Source organism: Gossypium arboreum, chromosome 11 (assembly GCF_025698485.1).
Source record: "Gossypium arboreum isolate Shixiya-1 chromosome 11, ASM2569848v2, whole genome shotgun sequence".
Classification (NCBI taxonomy): domain Eukaryota; kingdom Viridiplantae; phylum Streptophyta; class Magnoliopsida; order Malvales; family Malvaceae; genus Gossypium; species Gossypium arboreum.
In genome coordinates, this window is record NC_069080.1 from 128,212,409 (window position 1) to 128,234,132 (window position 21,724).

The 21,724-nt window shown below is 32.8% G+C and overlaps 1 protein-coding gene, 1 long non-coding RNA gene and 1 pseudogene across 2 annotated transcripts; 2 read left to right on the top strand and 1 right to left on the bottom strand.

Moving 5' to 3' along the window:
• The first annotated feature begins 919 nt into the window (after positions 1 to 919).
• LOC108472320 (probable disease resistance protein RF9) lies at positions 920 to 9,643 on the top strand (annotated as a pseudogene).
• A 3,615-nt stretch (positions 9,644 to 13,258) lies between these two features.
• Positions 13,259 to 17,563, top strand: LOC108472318 (putative disease resistance protein At1g50180). Its single transcript, XM_017773815.2, has 2 exons — positions 13,259 to 14,363; positions 15,765 to 17,563. The coding sequence occupies exons 1-2, from the start codon at positions 13,337 to 13,339 to the stop codon at positions 17,561 to 17,563; spliced, it is 2,826 nt and encodes a 941-aa protein (XP_017629304.1). The 5' UTR covers positions 13,259 to 13,336.
• Positions 17,564 to 19,329: 1,766 nt separating this feature from the next.
• On the bottom strand, positions 19,330 to 20,214 carry LOC108472969 (uncharacterized). Its single transcript, XR_001869621.2, has 2 exons — positions 20,027 to 20,214; positions 19,330 to 19,618 (listed from the first exon to the last, which is right to left on the bottom strand). It is a non-coding gene; the product is annotated as an uncharacterized LOC108472969 (long non-coding RNA).
• Between the last annotated feature and the right edge of the window lie 1,510 nt (positions 20,215 to 21,724).

Below are 21,724 nucleotides of genomic sequence, written 5' to 3' on the forward strand. Positions count from 1 at the left end.
TTAATAATTAGGAGACTAATAGTATATTTGCTCTTGAAGCAATGGTTCATAGAAATAAAACTTATTAATATAATTTATATTGTTATTTTTTGTATTTATTATTATTTCCTTATTTTTATGATTTTTCCTAATTATTTTTTAAACCTTATTAACATATTAGAAATTTTAAGTTTCCAAATGATTAATTTGAGGATTAAACTAAAAATAAGTTATCTAACTAATTTCACCACTGATCTACTATTAAATTATTGATAATATATATTTGGGCTTAAGTATAAAGATATAATCCTTCATTGAAGACAAATTTTGACTACTAATTTTGAAAATTGTAGTTGAATGGTTTTTTTATCTAATTAAATTATAAAAATATATGGCTAGGATGACGTGTATAATTTCTAAGAAGAATTGCAGGCTGTGATCTAAATCAAGTCAATTTTTATAGCAATACCCATAAAAGTAGAAGCACAAGGTAGAATGGGAATGCGGTGTTGGTGAATGTGGTATGATGAGTCGCAGTTGGTTAGATGGACCTACATTGGGTTGCTTTTTACACTTTCATCTATTCAAACATGAATTTGTAAAGAATAATGTAACATATTTAACTAGTAACATATTTAACTAGGACCGTTTGACAAAATCGACTTAAAGTCTCAAAATTTAAAAAAAATAAAAGATTAAAATTGATCAGATTAGAATGATTAAATTTACAAGTTACATAAAATATATAGACTACTAGCACAATCTGACCTAAATAAAATTACTCACTCTTCCTCCGACTTGGTTTCCAGTTAAATAAGACTGGCTGTTGCTACTTCTTTTCACACTTCAGAATAAAGTCTTCGTTTTTTTCTTTTCACGCTCACCAGAATTGAAATTATAGAAAGATTACATTTTGAGAAATTAATTTTCAGAACAATATATGGATTTCTCTACTGTTTCTTCTGCTCTCAAAACAATCGGCCAGCTAACACAAGAAGTCACATCCTTGTGGGGCGTCGATGAACAAGTTGAGGGCTTGACAAGTGAGCTGAGATGGATGCAAAGCTTCTTGAAAGTGGCAGACGCAAGAAAAGTTGATCATGAGGTGATACGTATCAGCGTTGCTGAGATCAGAGAGTTAGCCTACGATGCTGAAGATGTGATCTAGACATTTTCCCTCAAAGTTGCTTCCGAAAGGAAAAGTGGATTTTCAAATTGCATCAAAAGATCCGCTTGTTTACTAAAGGAGGGATGCCTGCTCCACCAGATCAAGTCAGGGATAGAGAAAATCACAGCCAGAATCAAAGTATTGACTCGACAATTGAAGACGTATGATTTATCAAAGTTAGGGGTTGATGGAGAAGGACCAAGTTCTTCAACTGAAAGGCGGGAATCAAGTGTTGAAAAGTCAATTAAAAAGGGTGTTGAAAAGTCAAAAATGGGAGGTGCAATTGGCACCGAAAGAAAAAGTGGTAGGCAACTTGTTTAAAGTTGAATGGGATAATTGCAATTTTAGTCCCTAATTTTTTAGGCCATTTGCAAGTTGGTCCCTGAACCTCAACTATAAATAGGCCTAACCATTTCTCATTTCAACCATCCCAACCAATCTTTCTCTCTTAGTTTTCTCTCTTCTCCCATTTGAGAATTCTTAAGGAATTCTATTTGTTTGTAATATTTTGGAGATAGTAAAGTTATCATCTGGTGTTAGTGCCCGAGGACGTAGGTATAATTTACCGAACCTCGTTAAAACTCTTGTGTTTTTTTCTTGTCCTATTTTTCTTTCAATATTTGAGGGTATAATAGTAGTATTTAATTGTGCTATTAAATTACTATAGAAGGAATATTCTGACTAAGGAAAGACTTGGTATTTAAGAGATCCTTATGATTCACCTCTCTTCCCTGGGAATTGAACTTTGTGTGATTTTTTAGTACAATAATTTACACGCTTCCGACCCTATTGGAACAACAAGTGGTATCAAGAGCCGAAGGTTAATCGTAGTGTACTCTGTGGTTGCAGTTTAAACTGATCTTCCACATCAGAAAAGATTTCCTTAGGTATATTGAAAGATTATGGAGAAAATGGTTGGTGTAGGAGCTTCAACATCGTCCATGTGGACAAGACCGACAATTGCAAATGCAAGATTGGCCGTGGAGATCTTTGATGGCACGGGCCATTTTGGTATGTGGCAAAGTGAGGTTCTAAATGCCCTTTTTCAGCAGGGTCTAGACATTGCCATTGATGAAGAGAAACCAGATGATGTACAGGAGAAAGATTGGAAGGCGATCAATCAGTTGGCATGTGGCACAATTTGATCATGCCTTTCTCGAGAACAGAGGTATGCTTTTTCAAAGGAGACTTCTGCAAATAAGTTGTGGGTGGCACTTGAAGAGAAATTTTTGAAGAAAAACAGTCAAAATAAGCTCCACTTGGAGAAAAGACTGTTTCGCTTCACTTACGTCCCAAGTACCACAATGAATGATCAAATCACCAAATTTAATCAGTTAGTCACTGATTTGCTAAATATGGATGAGACATTCAAAGATGAAGATTTGGCTTTGATGCTGTTGGGGTCACTTCCTGAGGAGTTTGAGTTCCTAGAAACTACTCTACTTCATGGCAGGAGTGATATATCTTTGAACGAAGTCTGTGCGGCCTTATATAGTTATGAACAGAGAAAGAAGGACAAACAGAAAAACTCAATCAGAGATACAGAAGCTTTAGTAGTCCGAGGTCGTTCATACACTCGGAAGAAAACTCAGAAAGGGAGAACAAAGTCAAAGTCCAGACTCGGGAAAGATGAATGTGCCTTTTGTCATGAGAAAGGCCACTGGAAGAAAAATTGTCCAAAGCTGAAGAATAAAGGAAAAGCTACTGTAGATGCTTGTGTTGCAAAGCATGATACTAGTGACTCTGAACTATCACTGGTTGCATCATCATCGTCGTTCCATTCAGATGAGTGGATATTGGATTCGGGTTGTACCTATCATATGTCCCCTAACCGGGAGTGGTTCTCTGATTTAGTAGAACTAAATGGAGGAGTTGTTTATATGGGCAATGACAATGCCTGTAAAACTGTTGGGATAGGTTCAATCCAATTAAAGAATCAAGATGGATCAACCGAGTTCGATCGATGTTGATGCGTTCCCGCTTTGAAGAAAATCTCATCTCATTGGGAGCCTTGGAATCCAATGGTTCAGTTGTTACTATGAGAGATGGGATTTTGAAAGTGACATCTGGCGACTTGTGATATTGAAGGGCATCGGAAAAATAACTTGTATTACTACCAAGGTAGTACAGTTATTGGAGCGATCATTGCACTTCCGGTAACAAATAATTGGACTCAATGCGGTTGTGGCATATGAAGTTGGGACATGCAAATGAAAAATCCTTGCAAATTCAGCAAAGCAAGGATTGTTGAAAGGTGCAAAGGCTTGCAAATTAAAATTTTGCGAGCATTGTGTTCTGGAAAGCAAAAAGAGTGAAATTCAAGACTGCTATCCATAATACAAAAGGTATTTTGGAATATATTCACTTTCGAGATGTGTGGGGCCTTCCAAAACACCTTCGTTGGGAGAAAAACACTACTTTGTTACTTTTGTTGATGACTTTTCCAGAAGAGTTTGGGTGTATACCATGAGAACTAAGGATGAAGTGCTTGGAGTTTTTCTTAAATGGAAAACTATGATCGAAAACCAGACTGGCAAGAAAATCAAGCGGCTTAGGACGGACAATGGAGGGGAATATAGAAGTGATCCGTTCTTCGATGTGTGCCAAGAGTATGGTATTGTTCGACACTTCACAATTAGGGATACACCGCAACAGAATGGAGTGGCAGAGCGTATGAATCGAACATTGCTGGAGAAAGTTCGATGTATGTTGTCCAATGCTGGCTTGGGCAAGTAATTTTGGGCTGAGGCTGTGACATACGCTGGCCATCTTGTTAATCATTTGCCATCATCTGCATTAGAAAGAAAAACTCCTATGGAGGTATGGTCTGGAAAACCGGCTACAGATTATGATTCCTTACATGTGTTTGGATCCACTGCATATTACCATGTGAATGAGTCAAAGTTAGATCCGAGGGAAAATAAAGCTCTCTTTATGAGAATCACTTCTGGAGTGAAGGGATTCCGTCTTTGGTGCTTAAGCACAAAGAAAATGATCTGTAGCAGAGATGTTACCTTTGATGAATCTGCCACATTGAAAAAGGTAGCAGATGAAGATATTCAGACAAGCGATACTCCACAGCAGGTGGAGTGTACTCCAAAACAGGTGGAGTTTGAGCAGATAGGGATTTGCCCAGTTAATAAGTCTAATTCTCCAGCCACAATGGAGGAATTAGAGGTTGAAGAGGTTCTAACCCAAGAACCATTAAGTACACCAGAACCAGTTGCAGTTGCAAGGCCACAGAGAGAAATTTGTAAACCTACTCGATTTACTGATATGGTAGCCTACGCCCTTCCCGTTGTTGATGATGATATTCCTATCACTTATCAAGAAGCAATGCAAAGCTTAGAAAGTGATAAATGGAAAAGCGCCATAGATGAAGAAATGCAGTCTCTCCGGAAGAACAATACTTGGGAGTTGGCGCAATTATCGAAAGGTAAAAGGGTAATCGGATGCAAGTGAGTATTCGCAAAGAAAGATGGATCTCCTAGCAAGAAAGATATTCGCTACAAGGCAAGATTGGTAGTTAAAGGCTACGCTCAGAAGGAGGGAATTGACTACAATGATGTATTTTCCCCTGTTGTGAAGCATTCCTCCATTAGAATTTTGTTGGCCTTGGTAGCACAGTTGAATTTGGAGCTAGCTCAACTTGATGTTAAGACGGCTTTCTTGCATGGTGAGTTAGAAGAAGAGATCTATATGACTCAGCCCGAAAGATACACAGATGCAGGTGGTAGAAATTGGGTTTGTAAGCTGAACAAATCGCTATATGGATTGAAACAATCCCCGAGGCAGTGGTATAAGCGATTTGATAGCTTTACGAGAAGGCAGAAGTGCACAAGAAGCAAATATGACAATTGTGTGTATTTGCAGAAGCTGCATGACAGATCTTTCATTTATCTACTCTTGTATATTGATGATATGTTAATTGCTTCGAAGAGCCAAAAAGAGATAGATAAGCTGAAGGCTGAGTTGAATCAAGAGTTCGAGATGAAAGATCTAGGTGAGGCCAAGAAGATTCTCAGCATGGAGATAAGTAGAGATAGATAGAGAGGCAAGCTTTGTTTGAATCAGAAGCAATATCTGAAAAATGTATTACAATGTTTTGGTGTAAATGAAAACACAAAACATGTAAGTACTCCACTTGCTTCTCATTTGAAACTTAGTGCTCAATTATCTCCGAAAACTAAAGAAGAAAGAGAATATATGGCAAAAGTCCCATATGCTAATGCAATTGGGAGTTTGATGTATGTAATGGTGTGTACGCGGCCTGACATTTCACAAGCTGTTGGAGTTGTGAGCAGGTATATGCATGATCCTAGAAAAGGACATTGGCAAGCTATGAAATGGATTCTACCGTATCTTCAAAAAACCGTAGATGTTGGTTTAGTTTTTGAGCAGGATGAAGCACTTGGTCAGTTTGTAGTTGGATATGTTGATTCTGACTTTGCTGGTGATTTAGATAAACGTCGTTCAACTACGGGGTATTTGTTTACTCTTGTGAAAGCCCCAGTGAGTTGGAAGTCTACCTTACGATCTCATGATGGTGTGTCTACTACAGAGGCAGAATATATGGCGGTTACAGAAGCTGTTAAGGAGGCTATTTGGCTTAATGGATTGTTGAAAGACTTGGGAGTTGTTCAAAGTCACATAAGTTTATATTGTGACAGTCAGAGCGCTATTAATTTAGCGAAAAATCAAGTCTATCATTCAAGAACCAAGCATATCGATGTAAGATATCACTTTGTGCGGGAAGTCTTTGAAAAAGGAAAAATTTTACTTCAGAAGATTCCGACAGCAGATAATCCCGCAGATATGATGACCAAGGTGGTAACAACAATCAAGTTTAATCATTGTTTGAACTTGATTAACATCCTGAGAATTTGAGCACCTTCAGGTGTATGGCGCTCGAGAGCGCATTTGGAGGCACTACAAAAGATAGCTTTATCGAATTTGGGGAGTTGAAGGAAGTGTGTGAAGATGTGATTATCCTAATCAAATCTTCAAGGTGGAGATTGTTGAAAAGTCAATTAAAAGGGGTGTTGAAAAGTAAAAAATGGGAGGTGCAATTGGCACCGAAAGAAAAAGTGGTAGGCAACTTGTTTAAAGTTGAATGGGATAATTGCAATTTTGGTCCCTAATTTTTTAGGCCATTTGCAAGTTGGTCCCTGAACCTTAACTATAAATAGGCTTAACCATTTCTCATTTCAACCATCCCAACCAATCTTTCTCTCTTAGTTTTCTCTCTTCTCCCATTTGAGAATTCTTAAGGAATTCTATTTGTTTGTAATATTTTGGAGATAGTAAAGTTATCATCTGGTGTTAGTGCCCGAGGACGTAGGTATAATTTACCGAACCTCGTTAAAACTCTTGTGTTTTTTTCTTGTCCTATTTTTCTTTCAATATTTGAGGGTATAATAGTAGTATTTAATTGTGCTATTAAATTACTATAGAAGGAATATTCTGACTAAGGAAAGACTTGGTATTTAAGAGATCCTTGTGATTCACCTCTCTTCCCTGGGAATTGAACTTTGTGTGATTTTTTAGTACAATAATTTACACGCTTCCGACCCTATTGGAACAACATCAAGGCGGCCTTATCCTCATGTTATGGATGATAACATTGTTGGATTGGATAAGGATATCAAGAAACTGTCCCAGTTCTCATTGATGAGGGAAGTGAATGCAGGGTTTTCTCCGTATGCGGCATGGGTGGTCTGGGGAAGACCACTCTTGCCAAGAAAATATATAGTCAAAGGCAAGTTGTTGGTCATTTCAAGCACTTGGCTTGGGCATACGTTTCCCAAAACTGTCAAAAAAGAAAAGTATGGGAAGACATTTTATCTGATTTTAACATCTTAAGTGAAGCTGACAAGAAGACGAGGGTTGAAAAATTAGCAGAGAAGTTATCTAGTTTCTTGGAGGAAAATAAATGTTTGGTGGTACTCGATGATATTTGGAACACCGAGTCTTGGGATAGCTTAAAACCAGCATTTTCAGCAAGGGAGACGAGAAGCAAGATATTGCTCACATATCGGAACAAAGAGATAGTTTCCCATTCTGACAAAAAAGGTTTCCTCTATGAGTTGCAGTGTCTAAACTACCAACAAAGCTGGGAACTATTTCAAAAGACTGTCTTTCCCCCAACAAATTCTCCAAGTAATATGTTTATTGATTTCATAATACCGAAATCATTCTGTCTTAATATATATATATATATATATATATATATATATTGCAACATTTACTCTACATTCTATTTTTTTACTACAAATATTCTGTAAAACTAGTTGTTTCAATGTCATAAATCAGGATTTACTTAATTAACTTTCATTAATATCAAAATCTTGATTCATTAGGCTCAAGTGGTATTGTATTAAGAATTTACATTTGATATACTAAGTGTGTAACTGAATGACATGCAAGAAATCACTTGTTAAAAACATCTTATTTATTTTAATAACTTTTAAAATTGTTAAATGGGTAATAATATTGCAGTTAATTACTAAAATGTAATTTTGTGGGCAACTTGCATTGCATCCTGCTTCACTAATTATTCGAAATTGTTTAAGATGTCAATGTTATGATTTATTACTAAATTTTAGTCTGATTTTGAAGTTTTCACTGATCTTTTTGGAACTTTGTTTTGGCATTGTACAGGCTATAAAATTGATGAGAAAATGAAGGAGTTAGGAAAAGACATGGTTAAATACTGTGCAGGGCTTCCATTAGCCATCATTATATTGGGAGGAATTTTGGTTACAAAGTATTTTTCATTAACTGAATGGTTGAAAGTATCTGCAAACGTGAAATCATACTTAAAGAACGATAAAGATGAAGTACTAAGAGATGTGTTAGCATTAAGTTATGATGATTTACCTCCCTATTTAAGGCCGTGTTTTCTTTATTTAAGCCACTTTCCTGAAGATTATGAGATACCTGTGGATAGATTGATTCAATTATGGGTTGCTGAAGGTATTATTTCATCAAAGCAAGAAGAAGGAGATGAAGGGAAAATAGCGGAAGATGTGAAGGTTATTTAATGGAGCTTGCAGAAAGATGTATGATTCAAGTACGAGAAATAGACATTGCAACCTAAAGATGAGAAGTTTTCAGATGCATGATCTAATAAGAGATGTTTGCTTGTCAAAGGCAAAACAAGAAAAATTCCTCTATATTGTTGATCAGTCAAATGCCTACCGGTTATCCACAATTGGGAGGGTTCGCAGATTTTTTGTACACAAATATTTTCCAATACAATGCATTAAAAGTCCACGTCTTCGATCACTTTTGTTCTTCGATGAGTTTTTACCGGTTCAGGAACAGGAGAATGTTTTGCCATTGGCAATTGTAAGGTACATCTACAACCACGATGAGGAAATTTTCAATCCACTTGTTTGCTCTGTGATGCTTTTAGGTTGTGGTGTGTTAACTACTAAATTGAGGGGAATTTGGAAATGTATGTTGAATAATTTTAATTTTCTTAGAGTGTTGGATTACGAAGGAGGAGCTGCAGGATTCAAGTTACCCAATGACATTTGTAAACTCATCCATTTAAGATTCTTAAGATTAAGGGATCTTGACTTCTTGAGTTCGAAGTTACCTTCATCTCTAGGCAACTTAAGGTGCTTGCAAACCTTGGATTTAAGAATCGAAAACGATGTGTTGAACTCTATTCATGTACCTAACGTGTTATGGCGGATGCAGCAACTAAGACATCTATATCTCCCCGAGCAATGTAGTCGCAAAACAAAGTTGAAGTTGGGTACATTGAGAAACCTCCAAACACTTATCAACTTCAACACCAACAATTGTTATGTAAAGGATCTTATCAACATGACAAATATTAGAGAGTTGGAGATTCGAGGGCCCTTCAATATTGAAGATTTTAACACGGAGAAGTTGGACAAGAATCCACCAATCATTCAAAGCAAATATCTTCATTCCCTGTCAATTATCAATGATGAAGGAAGAATAGATCCAAGACATTTGGCGCACCTCCTTTTGAGTTGCGAAAACATTTCTAAGTTGAGGTTAGATATGGAGATAAGAACGTTACCAGAGTACCACTACTTGTCATCAAATCTCGCTTACATAAAGTTGAGAAGATGCGAGCTTGAGGAGGATCCAATGTCAACGCTTGAGAAGCTGCCTAACTTAATGATTCTTGAATTACATGAAGAGGCAATCATAGCAAAGGAAATGTTTTGCTGTGGACAAGCTTTTGCGAAACTTGAGTCTCTAAGCCTTAAGAAGCTGAAGTTTCTGGAGGAGTGGAAGGTGAGTGAAGGAGCCATGCCTTGTCTTCGGCGATTGGAGATAGAAAACTGCAGACAACTGAAAAAGCTTCCAGATGGACTGAGGTTGATTGCAACCCTCCAAGAACTGAAGATTGAATCAATGCCAAAGACATTCAAAGATAAAGTGGAGGAAGGGGGAGAAGATTTTTGCAAAGTCCGACATGTCCCTTCTATCACATTCCAAGATTACGAGTGATAGTAATAATGATTAATGCCAGGTAATTCATAATCTTTGTTTTAGGAAATACTTAACCCATTTGTTTATATATAAAAATCCACAACTATTTTGCATGTTTAGATTCTTTCTCAAGCAGATAATAATTTAGAGAAGATCCTAGTTTCGGTTCTTATCCTCTGTTTTTGGTAATGTATCATATTAGCACAAGATTAGTCATTTGAATTAAAAGTGCTAGAAAATATTTTCAACAGGGTAAAGAAGCCATTGCCATTTTTTTTTTTATTCTGCTGCTGCTCTTCATGGGACCAACTATATTTAAAAAAGTTGGAACATTACTGTGTGGAATTGTGTACGTGGTGTAAAATTAGAGATTTGAAATTGTCTTGTATTTTCTATGTATGCTGTGTATTCTATGGTTGTTCACGTAAGATTAGCTTCTTTTTTCTTTCTTTTTTTTTTCTGTATAATTTTCAAATTTGTAGAGTTTCAAATTATGAAATTATTTTTAGGTAATTTCTATTATACTGAACATCCTCGCTTTGCTTCAAAGAAAATTAAAATTCTAATATGATAATAATATTAATGTGTGATGCAATAATTCAATTTAGGTAAATAAATTTGAAGGTAAAATTGTATCACTATAACAATAATTAAAAAATAAAATGATTTGAGACATTTACAGAAAATGAAAAATAATCAAAAGACGTGACATCACAAAATATAACTTATAAATGACATAAATAGCCATAATATATATAAAAATATTACAAACACATTTTGTTATATAAAATCTAAGATAAAATTGAAACGCAATACCAAAACCAAATTATTCCTCTAAATTGTATCAAAGTGACAATCTTTGTAAAATAATTTAAAAGAAAACAAACTTTGTCAAATAGGATAAATATTAAAATTATATATAAATTATAATTTAATGTGCAATTATATACATGAACTTTGATTCTGTATAATTTTATACTTAAAATTTTGATTTGATTCAATTCTTAAATTATTAACACAATTATTGTTATAACATCATTTTATGTTTATACATTGCATATATAAAATAATTATATTTATCCAATATAAAAAAATTGATTGATTTTTTTCTTTAAATATATATGGTTAAATCCAAATTAAAGTTTCTAGTATATATTTGAACTATAATTATAGTTTGACGTGCATAATTGCACCAATTTAAAGTTCATGTATAATTTTGAGACTTATCCCTTATAAAATATGACCAAATACGAAAAATATCATTAACACGACATGTATAAAAGAATATATCAAACTATACATAAAATGGTTTACTAATGTTAAGAAATTTATATTACTAACATGATGAACACGAAGAGAACATAAAATAATTAAAATACATTATATAAAAAAAAGGTTTCGATAAAATATACAAATGTGTTAAAATCTATTCTATTATTTAAGTATGTGACTGAATTAGTTTAAATTGCAAGTAAAAAGAAATTTAAGTAGGTAAATAAATTATATTAAAAATATTAAATGTAGTTGAATTATTTATCATTTTTCTTTAGTTGTTATCAAGATCAACAACATTACCGATGTATAAAAACAATGTAGAGATTTTAATAATGCTTTATTTGGGATGACACTATTAAAAACATTGGATTGATAAGATCTTGATGCTCAGTTCTTCTAGCAACACTAGAGTATAGTTGGAGGCTCTATATGCGATATGATGAGAGGGATTTCTGAAGGAAAGAAACTTGGATTGGCATTTAATAGACCTCTTTTAGTCTTGGTCCCAAAGATAGAGAATATGGAGTTACTATCACAGCTTTTTGCCATCAGCCTCTGCTCGGTTCTATACAAAATATTGACTAAGACCATTGTCAACAAGTTGAAAAATATCCCGTCATATTTGGTTGAACAAAACAAAGTTAGCTTCATAATCCACCGTAATATCATCGACAACATTCTTATAATGCAGGAAGTTATTCAAAGAATGCGAACAAGGAAAATTAAAGTAGGTTGGATGACTATTCCAGGTGTTTGAAACTACGACCCCTTTCACCTATTCTTTTTGCCATTGCCATAGAGCATTTAAGATATCTCATCGATGAAGCGGTTAAAGGTGACAAATGGAAGCACATCAGATTGTCTAGAGATGGGCCACAAATTTCGCATTTGTTTTTCACCGATGACCTTGATCTCTTCAATAAAGCAGACATGAAGAATCCTACAAGGACATGGCAGATATTCTGCCCATAAAATTACTGCTTCCAAGTTGCAGATATATTTTGATGTGGGAGAAGTCATAATAACAATTACTGTTTTTGTAATTCTGTTTATTTCTGTTAAATTCTATGTTGTCAAAACGCTACGTTTTGAACATTGGTATTTAATGAAAATGGTGCGTGTAAGGGAGGGTAGTTAGATCAGTGTGAAAACGGGGAGTTGAGAGGGAGTAGATGTACTAGTGGTTCTGTGCGTTTTGAGTCATTTCTGTTTTGCCAGTCTGTCAAAATTTGTCCGGTATTCACCCTTTATGAACCTATCAGCATGGAGGGCACATGAATTTTCTACTCTTCTTTCTCTAAAATCTCATCTTCTTCTCCGATTGCTTCGTCGTTCCTTAATTATTTCTGTTCCGGTTTTCTTCCCTCATCATATTTCTCGTCAAATATGAATGAAAATATATGCAGTTTACTTAAATTTCGCTTTTCATTACAACTTTTAAAATTATAACTTCATTGTCTACGGTTCTTGAATGCTGCAATCAAAACCAATTATAACTTCAGAAACGTTATTTAGACATATATATTTTAATCTTTGAAGTTTAAATGGTTTTAATATATTTAGACATGAATAAAAAAGGGTATATTATTCGTATCATTTTATGAGAAAAGAATAGCTCTATTTTGGCAATAGTGCAATCTGATTGAATTGGTGATCAAATATTTTTGGCTCCCCTTTTATTCTTTGCTCAATTTTTTAGCAAGGGATGATTAAAGAAAATATGGATTTGATTACATCAATTTAGATGTAAACATTAAATAATATTTTTAAATATATAATGTTTTTTTAAAAAAAAGAGAGTATATTATTCGTATCTTTTCATGAGAAAAGAATAACTCTATTTTGGCAATTAGTGCAATCTGATTTAATTGATGATCAAATATTATTGGCTCCCCTTCTATTTTTTGCTCAAGCTTTTACCAAGGGATGATTAAAGAAAAAAAGGATTTGATTACATCAATTTATTCTTTCTTCTTTTGCCTTTTTTATTCAGAATCAGTCACCTAAGCATTGGGTTAAGAATCCAATTTTCATTGCAAACTACTTTGTTACATCATCGGAATCACTTCAACCTATTGCACAAGCTAGAATTTATAGTTCAAACATTGCAAAATGTTGTCTTTTGCCAATATATATCGTTTTTTGCTGCTTTACTTTAACATAAACATAAAAATAAAAAAGATTGGTTTCAATAAATTTAGTTGTTCTTGTTTTAGCTTCCATTAATTAGGATTACTTGCTAAAGCAATTGGATAAGAATCTAATTTCCCTTGTGCAGTACTCTTCTCCTTCCATGGGAATCACCTCAACCTGTGTCCACAAACAAGAACCGTATGGTTTAATTTAACTTTTAACCATATAATCAATTGTACCTGAAACCAAAAATTCCAAGTTATCAACTGTCTTTGGTCACAAAAAAAAAAAAATTGCTCTCTCATGGATTTCTCTGCTGTTTCTTCTGCTCTCAAAGCAATCGGCGAGCTAACACAAGAAGTCACATCCTTGTGGGGCGTCGATGAACAAGTTGAGGGCTTGGCAAGTGAGTTGAGATGGATGCAAAGCTTCCTGAAGGTGGCAGACGCAAGAAAAGTTGACAATGATATGATACGTACCAGCGTTGTTGAGATCAGAGAGTTGGCCTACGATGCTGAAGATGTGATAGAGACGTTTTCCCTCAAAGTTGCTTCCAAAAGGAGAGGTGGATTTTCAAATTGCATCAAAAGATCCGCTTGTTTCCTCAAAGAGGGATGCCTGCTCCACCAGATCAAGTCAGAGATAGAGAAAATCACAGCCAAAATCAAAGAATTGGCTCGACAATTGCAGATGTATGATGTATCAAAGTTCGGGGTTGATGGAGAAGGACCAAGTTCTTCAACTGTAAGGCGGGAGGCAAGGCGGCCTTTTCCTCATGTTATGGATGATAACATTGTTGGATTGGATGATGACGTTAAGAAATTAGTCACAGTTCTTCTCAATGAGCAAAGTGAATGTAGGGTTGTCTCCATATGCGGAATGGGTGGTCTGGGCAAGACCACTCTTGCCAAGAAAATATATCATCACAGCCAAGTTGTTGGTCATTTCAAGCACTTGGTTTGCGTATATGTTTCTGAACACTGTCAAAAAAGAAAGGTTTGGGAAGATATTCTATCAGGTCTTAACATCCCAAGTGACGAAGACAGGAAGATGAATGTTGAAAAATTAGCAAAAAAGTTATCTAGTTTCTTTGAGGATAACAAATGTTTGGTGATACTGGATGATGTTTGGAACATCGATGCTTGGAATAGCTTAAAACCAGCATTTTCAGCAAGAGAGACGAAAAGCAAGATCTTACTCACCTCTCGGAACAAGGAGATAGTTTCACACGCCGACAAAAATGGTTTCTTATATGAGCTGCAGTACCTAAACTACGATCAGAGCTGGGAACTATTTCAAAAGATTGCCTTCCCCCAAACAAATTCTCCAGGTAATATGTTTTTTGATTTCATAATCGCAAAATTATTCTATCTAAATATATATTGCAACATTTGCTCAATTTTTTTTTTTTGCTGAAGAGTTCTATATTTTAAATTTGCATAATAATTTAATTATCTCATCAACTTTATAAAAAATTATTTTAGTCATCCATTTATTTTTCACCTTTTTAGTTCTTAAACTTACATTCTTTGTCAAATTACTCCTAAATTGATAATAAAGTTAATGTTTGTTAACTTTGTTGACGTAACATTCATATGATAGTCCACGTACAATAGCAATTAATTAATTTTTTAAAATTAAAATATTAAAAATATATATATTTATAACTTTTTAAGAATTTTAAGAATATTTAATTTTTAAAAATATTTTATAATTTATTTTAATTTTAAATTTTTAAAATTAATTAATTGCTTACTTGACATTCACATGTATGCCAATTCAATAAAGTTAATATATGTTAAAATTTTCATTATTTTTAGGAGTGATTTGATAAACAACTCAAGTTTCAGGATGAAAAGAGATTAAAATTAAATGAATAACTAAAATTATCTTTTTTATAAAATTGGAGAGCCAGATAAATTATTGTCCTTCTCAATTTGTTTATGAGTTTATGTCTTGTTCCCAAAAGCTTTTCAGAGTTTGTTAATTGATTTATTGTATGAATTTTGTAATTTTTATGATAAATTTGATCATATTTGTAGTTTATTTTAGTAAACTTATATAAAGTAGTATCTAAATATTAAATTTATAAAAATAAATTTAAATAATTTTAATATCTAATATAAATTGAGCATTTAATTTATTTTGATTTTTTTCTAAATGTTACATTGGGTGGTTCAGACTATCCCAAAGTTGAAAATATCCCAATCTTTCTTATCAACATTTCTAGCCTATAATACTCTTTATTTTCAAAACTCTAAGCACAACTAGCTCTATAATTTGTATCTATAATCTATATAAAATCACAAGTTTAAAAATATTTTGAATTAACGAGAATACCTTTTATTTTTATCATATTACTAAATTCACATATCAAAAAATTGAAGTAAACTAGAAATTAAGATAATTTATTTTACTTTAAAAGAATTATTACTTGAGTGTAACTCTAAGCATAAAATATAGGAAAAAGTTGTGATAATTGTAATTATATTAGTTAAAAATTGATGTAAAAAGAAGGTAAGTTGATTTTATTAATGTAAAATAGAGTTATTACTTGATGAAATTTTAAGCATCTTAACAATCACTTAATTAATATTAGAGTTAATTTGTCAGCAACTTGCATTGCATCCTGCTTCACTGATTATTTGAAATTGTTGAGTATGTTAATATTGTGGTTAATTTTTTAAACTGTTGCACTGAATTCTATGAAATTTGTTTTGGAATTATGCAGGCTATAAATTTGATGCGAAAATGAAAGAGTTAGGAGAGGGCATGGTTAAACACTGTGCAGGGCTTCCATTAGCCATCATTATATTAGGAGGAATTTTGGCTACAAAGTATCCTTCATTAAATGAATGGCTGAAGGTATCTGTAAATGTGAAATCATACTTCAAGATCGATAAAGGTCAAGTACTAAAAGATATGTTAGCATTAAGTTATGATGATTTGCCTCCCTTTTTAAGACCATGTTTCCTTTATTTAAGCCAATTTCCCAAGGATTATGAGATACCTGTGGATAGATTGATTCAGTTATGGATTGCCGAAGGTATTGTTTCATCAAAGCAAGAAGAAGGGCTAATAGCGGAAGATGTGGCTGAAGGTTATTTAATAGAGCTTGCAGAAAGATGTATGATTCAAGTACGAGAAAGAGACATTGCAACCTTAAAGATGAGAAGTTTTCAGATGCATGATCTAATGAGAGATGTTTGCTTGTCAAAGGCAAAAGAAGAAAAATTCTTCGACATTGCTGATCAGTCAAATGCCTGCCAGTTATCCCGAATTGGGAGGGTTCGCAGAGTTTGTGTACACAAATTTATTCGCTTACAGTGCATTAAAAGTCGACGTCTTCGATCACTTTTGCTCTTCGATGAGTTTTTACCGAATGAAGAACTGGAAAATACTTTTCCATTGACAATGCACAGCTACATCAAGAACCACGATGTTGTGATACTTTTAGCTATTAGCGTATTAGGTACTAAATGTAGGGGAATTTGGAAATATATGTTCAATAATTTTAATTTTCTTAGAGTCTTAGATTACGAAGGAGGGGGAGAGGCAGGATGCAAGTTACCCAATGACATTGGTAAACTCATCCATTTACGATTCTTGAGATTAAGGGGTCTTGAATTCTTCACTTCAAAGTTGCCATCATCTCTAGGCAACTTAAGGTTCTTGCAAACATTGGATTTAAGAATCAAAAACATATGTCGAAGGTCTATTCATGTACCTAACGTGTTATGGAGGATGCAGCAACTAAGGCATCTATATCTCCCCGAGGAATGTAGTCTTAAAACAAAGTTGAAGTTGGGTACATTGAAAAACCTCCAAACACTTGTCAACTTCAACACCAAGAATTGTTATGTAAAGGATCTTATCAACATGGAAAACCTTAGAGAGTTGGAGATTCGAGGGCCCTTCAATATTGAAGATTTTAACACGGAGGAGTTGGACAAGAATCCACCTATCATCCAAAGTAAATATCTTCATTACTTGTCTATTATCAATGATGAAGGAAGAATAGATCCAAAACATTTGGTGCACCTCCTTTTGAGTTGTGAAAACATTTCTAAGTTGAGCATAGATGCGGAGATAAGAAGGTTACCAGAGTACCACTACCTGTCTTCAAATCTTGCTTACATAAAGTTGAGAAGGTGCAAGCTTGAGGAAGATCCAATGCCAACACTTGAGAAACTACCTTACTTAAGGATGCTTGACTTACATGAAGAGGCTTTCATAGGAAAGGAAATGTCGTGCAGAGCACAAGGTTTTCCCAAACTCGAGTCTCTAAGCCTTACAGGCCTTAATAATCTGGAGGAGTGGAAGGTGGGTGAAGGAGCCATGCCTTCTCTTCAGCGATTGAAGATACAAGGATGCCGACATCTAAGAAAACTTCCAGATGGACTCAGGTTCATTGCAACCCTCCAAGAACTGAAGATTAGATGGATGCCATACACATTCGAAGATAGAGTGAGGAAATGGGGAGAAGATTTTTGCAAAGTCCGACATGTTCCTTCTATCATATTCCAGTAGTTATGATTAATGCCAGGTAATTCATAATCTTTATTTGATGAAATACTTAACCCATTTGTTTATATATAAAAATCCACAACTATTTTGCATGTTTAGATTCTTTCTCAAGCAGCAGATAATACTTTAGATAAGATCCTAGTTTCCGTTCTTATCCTCCGTTTCTGACAATGTCTCATATTCCCACAGGATTTGTCATTTGAATTAAAAGTGCTAAAAAAATGTTGCCAATAGGGTGTTAAGCACGTTCGTGATGGTCAGCAAAAGCGATATGGAAGACTGAAATTAACTGAAATTGTCTTTTATTTCAAGATTCTTCAACTACTTCATATCATATTGACATTTTTTAATATTTCCTCTTCAGCTATAGAAGCCATTGCCATATTTCTTTATTCTGTTGCTGCTCCTCATGGGACCAAATATATTTTAAAAAGTTGTAACAGTACCGTGTGGAATTGTGTACGTGGTGTGAAATTTTTTGTATTGTAAAATTAGAGATTGAAGTTGTCTTGTATTTTTTATTCGCTAGAGATTGGGTTTTTTTATTTATTTATTTATAATTTTCAAGTTTGTAAGGTGCAAAATTATGAAAAGCTTTTTAGGTAACTTCTATTCTACTGTAGATCCCTTGCTTAAAAATTTTAAAATTTTAATATGATAATAATATCAAAGTGTGATGCGATAATTCAATTTTTAAGTAAATGACTTTAAAGGTAACAATAATTAAAAAAAGCATGGTAAGTATGTGACTGAATTAGTGTTATGAATCAACTCGACATCAACTCAATTAATGAATTTATAAAAAAAAAACCTTATAAATTTTAAATAAGCTACGAGTAATGCATATTCGTAAATGTACATTCATAAAATATCCAATGTGATACCTGTACTTTAAAAATATACAATGTGGTACCTAAATTGTTAATATGTTTTATTATGATATCTAATGTTAACCACGCTAGTGAATTACTAAATTAGCAAATGAAAATTCGACATTTAAAGTTATTTTAAAATCTATGTGGATAATATAACGTTATGTGAAAGGCTAAATAAATAAAGAATAAATTAAATTAAAAGCAAATAACTAAGGATATGGTTTATAAAAAAGATAAATACTAAACTTACATGAGTAGAAACATCATCTTTCCAAAGAGTTTTCCATTTGAAATAATATTTTAATTGATTTTAAATAATATTTTTATAGGTATAATTATTTAGCCCTCTAACTTTATAGGAAAAGTCATTTTAGCCCTTCATTTAATTTTTTTTACCTTTCTTATCCCTCAAACTTGCGTTTTTTGTCAAATCATCCAAAATGGAAGTAAAAGTTAACGTTTGTTAACTTCGTTGATGTGGCATACACATGGATTGACAGGTGAGTTTTACGTAAGCAAATAATTAATTTTTAAAGTTTTAAAAAATTGAAAATTATTGAAATTAACAAAAATATAAAATTATTTTTTAAAAAATAATTAATTGCTAATGTAGCATACATGTGGTAATTCATGTGTATTCCATGTCAACAAAGTTAACAAACGTTTAACTTTTTCATCCACTTTGGGATGATTTGACAAATAATACAAGTTTAATGGCTAAAAGAGACAAAAAAGAGTTAAATGGAAGCCTAAAATAACTTTTTTTGTAAAATTGAAGGATCAAAAAAGTCATTATACCTTTTTATTATCCACGTAAGTACTGGTGCGTTACTGGAAATTTAATATTTACTTCTTTTTTATTAACCATATAGGCCCAATTCGCCCGGCCCACAATAAAACCAAAAATCAATTAAAAATAAATAAATAAAGTCTAAGTTTTTTACAAACTATCAAGCCCAAATAATAAATTAAATTAAAAGCAGCCCAAATAATAAATTAAATTAAAAGCAGCCCAAATACATTTTTTAAACCTAATTGAATAAACCCAAACCCTAAACCCGAGACCCAATTGGACCCAAAGAAAATCAACAACCGAGAACACCAGAAACTTATGGAATACGCCAGAATAGTGCCAGGGGGTGGTTCCCATGAGCCGTTTCCTCGCTCCTCCGTACAGCCGTTCCTGTAAAAGAATACATGAGAAGAAATAGAATAACAGAATACGCGGATGACAGTAGGAAAATATTTTTATTTTTTCGCTATTTCTTTGTAAATTCAGGCTATAAAAGCCTCAATTGTACTTCATGTATTTTTACGCAAGCACGCACACTAAATATCAAAAAGAGAGAATCAAAAGTTATTCAAAGGTAATTTCTTATTCTGTTTTTTTTCTTTTTTGAATTGCTTGCAATCTTTTGCATGAAAACAAAACGAATACCTGAAATGACGCCAATGAGAGCCCAAACATTTCAGAAATGTGAAGGTATGGGCGAGGTTGAATGGTTGAGTGTGTTCTTTCGAATTTTGCTATGTTTTTTCGTGAGCAAGTAGTATTAGATCTAAAGTTTTTTTAAAAAAAAAAATAGCTTACCAGATTTCCTTGAGCGGAGCCTTCGTCGGTGGAATCTGGTCGCTGCTTGTGCATTGTCGACCACCAAATGGAATGGTGGTTCGGCGGTTGCTGGAATGAGCCCTAACAAATTGATTTTAGGGCTGTAAAATTTGGTTAGAATGTTGGCTGTGTTTGGAAAAGGAAATAGGAAAAAAAAAGGTTTTAAATAACCTATTAATAAAACGGCGCCGTTCAAAGGGATAAAGATCCGCTTGTTGGCCCGATTAACAAGTCGGATCCACGCCCTTTTGTTTGAATGGGGAAATTGCGCGTTGGATCCTTCCTTACGCGCGAGTATTCAATTGCGTCTTGTTAGTTTTGCCTTGTTTCTTAATTTGGCTCTTTAGTTCATGCGTTTTTTCATTTTAGTCTGTGATACAGTGCTGCGTTTCGGGCTCAGGGATATTTGCAATTTTAGTCCCCATACATTTTCGCGCATTGTACATTGATCTTATTTACGATTATTTCATTTGTAAATTATCCTTCTTATTTTGGATTCAATCTTAATTTGGTCTTTCATTTGTATAATCTACTAATTTAAAATACATTTAATATTTTTATATGTGTTAATCTATTTTAATGATTCTGTTTGTTTTCATTTGTACAATTATTTTGAGATTTCTTTTATCTTATAATTTTTACATTTTGCACAATATTTTTTTAAAATATTTTATACATATTAATATACACATTATTCTCATAGAGATTTCAATATATAATACCTATTATTTTGAGGTTCACAACATTTTGTATATGAGTTTGACTTTATTTTGTTTTATAAAATCATCATTCTAAAATTCTTTTTACATTAAGCTATTTTAATACTTTTATATAACCTTTTGTTTAAATATTTTTAGATTTTTCTATTTAAAATACTTCTTGCTTTATGATTCACCTAGTATTTTTCTTTATGGATATATGAAACTATTTTAGGAACTTCATCTTTATGTTTATAAAATTATTATTTTGGAATGCTTCTTTATATTATATTATTATTATGTCTTATATAGTATCTCATTTAAATGTTTTTTATGTATAATGGTACGTATATAATTTATAAATTAACTTAATTTTATATATATTATTAATCTTATGCTATTTTTACAAATAATTATTCCTAGATCTATTTATATATGTATGTTTTGTGAATCTATTATGTGTATTATATCTTATCATGTATTTTTATTATTCTTTCATATTTTATATATTGTTTAAGTTATCATGTATATTGTCAATTTTTTAAATGAATTTATGTTTAAAATATTTTGCATATAATTTGATTCAAACTTTTATTATATAATATCTATTTCAATAATTATATATTCCTAGTTTTTATGCAAATTTGTCAACTTATATATTATATATATTATGAGTTCATTAATTCATCATTATTTTGAAAATGTCTTATACCATATTGACTTCTAATTCCATTTTATTCTGTACATGTTTTGTGGATTGTTTTATATTGTGCCATATTTATTGTTGATATATATTATTTAGTCACTGTTTTATTTATTATTCATTCATGATTAAGAATTTGGTTACATTTTACTTAGAATAGTTGTACTTAATTGTTAGATTTATTAATTGTGGATTATTGTACTATATGTGTGCATATTATTTCATGTTTATTAATCCTTTTCTATACAAATGTTTCGTTACAATGCATTAAGTATT

Coding starts and splice junctions, on each gene's coding strand:
- LOC108472318 (XM_017773815.2), top strand. CDS start 13,337: ATGGATTTCTCTGCTGTTTCTTCTGCTCTCAAAGCAATCGGCGAGCTA. Junction 14,364..15,764: donor CCCCCAAACAAATTCTCCAG/GTAATATGTTTT, acceptor GGAATTATGCAG/GCTATAAATTTGATGCGAAA.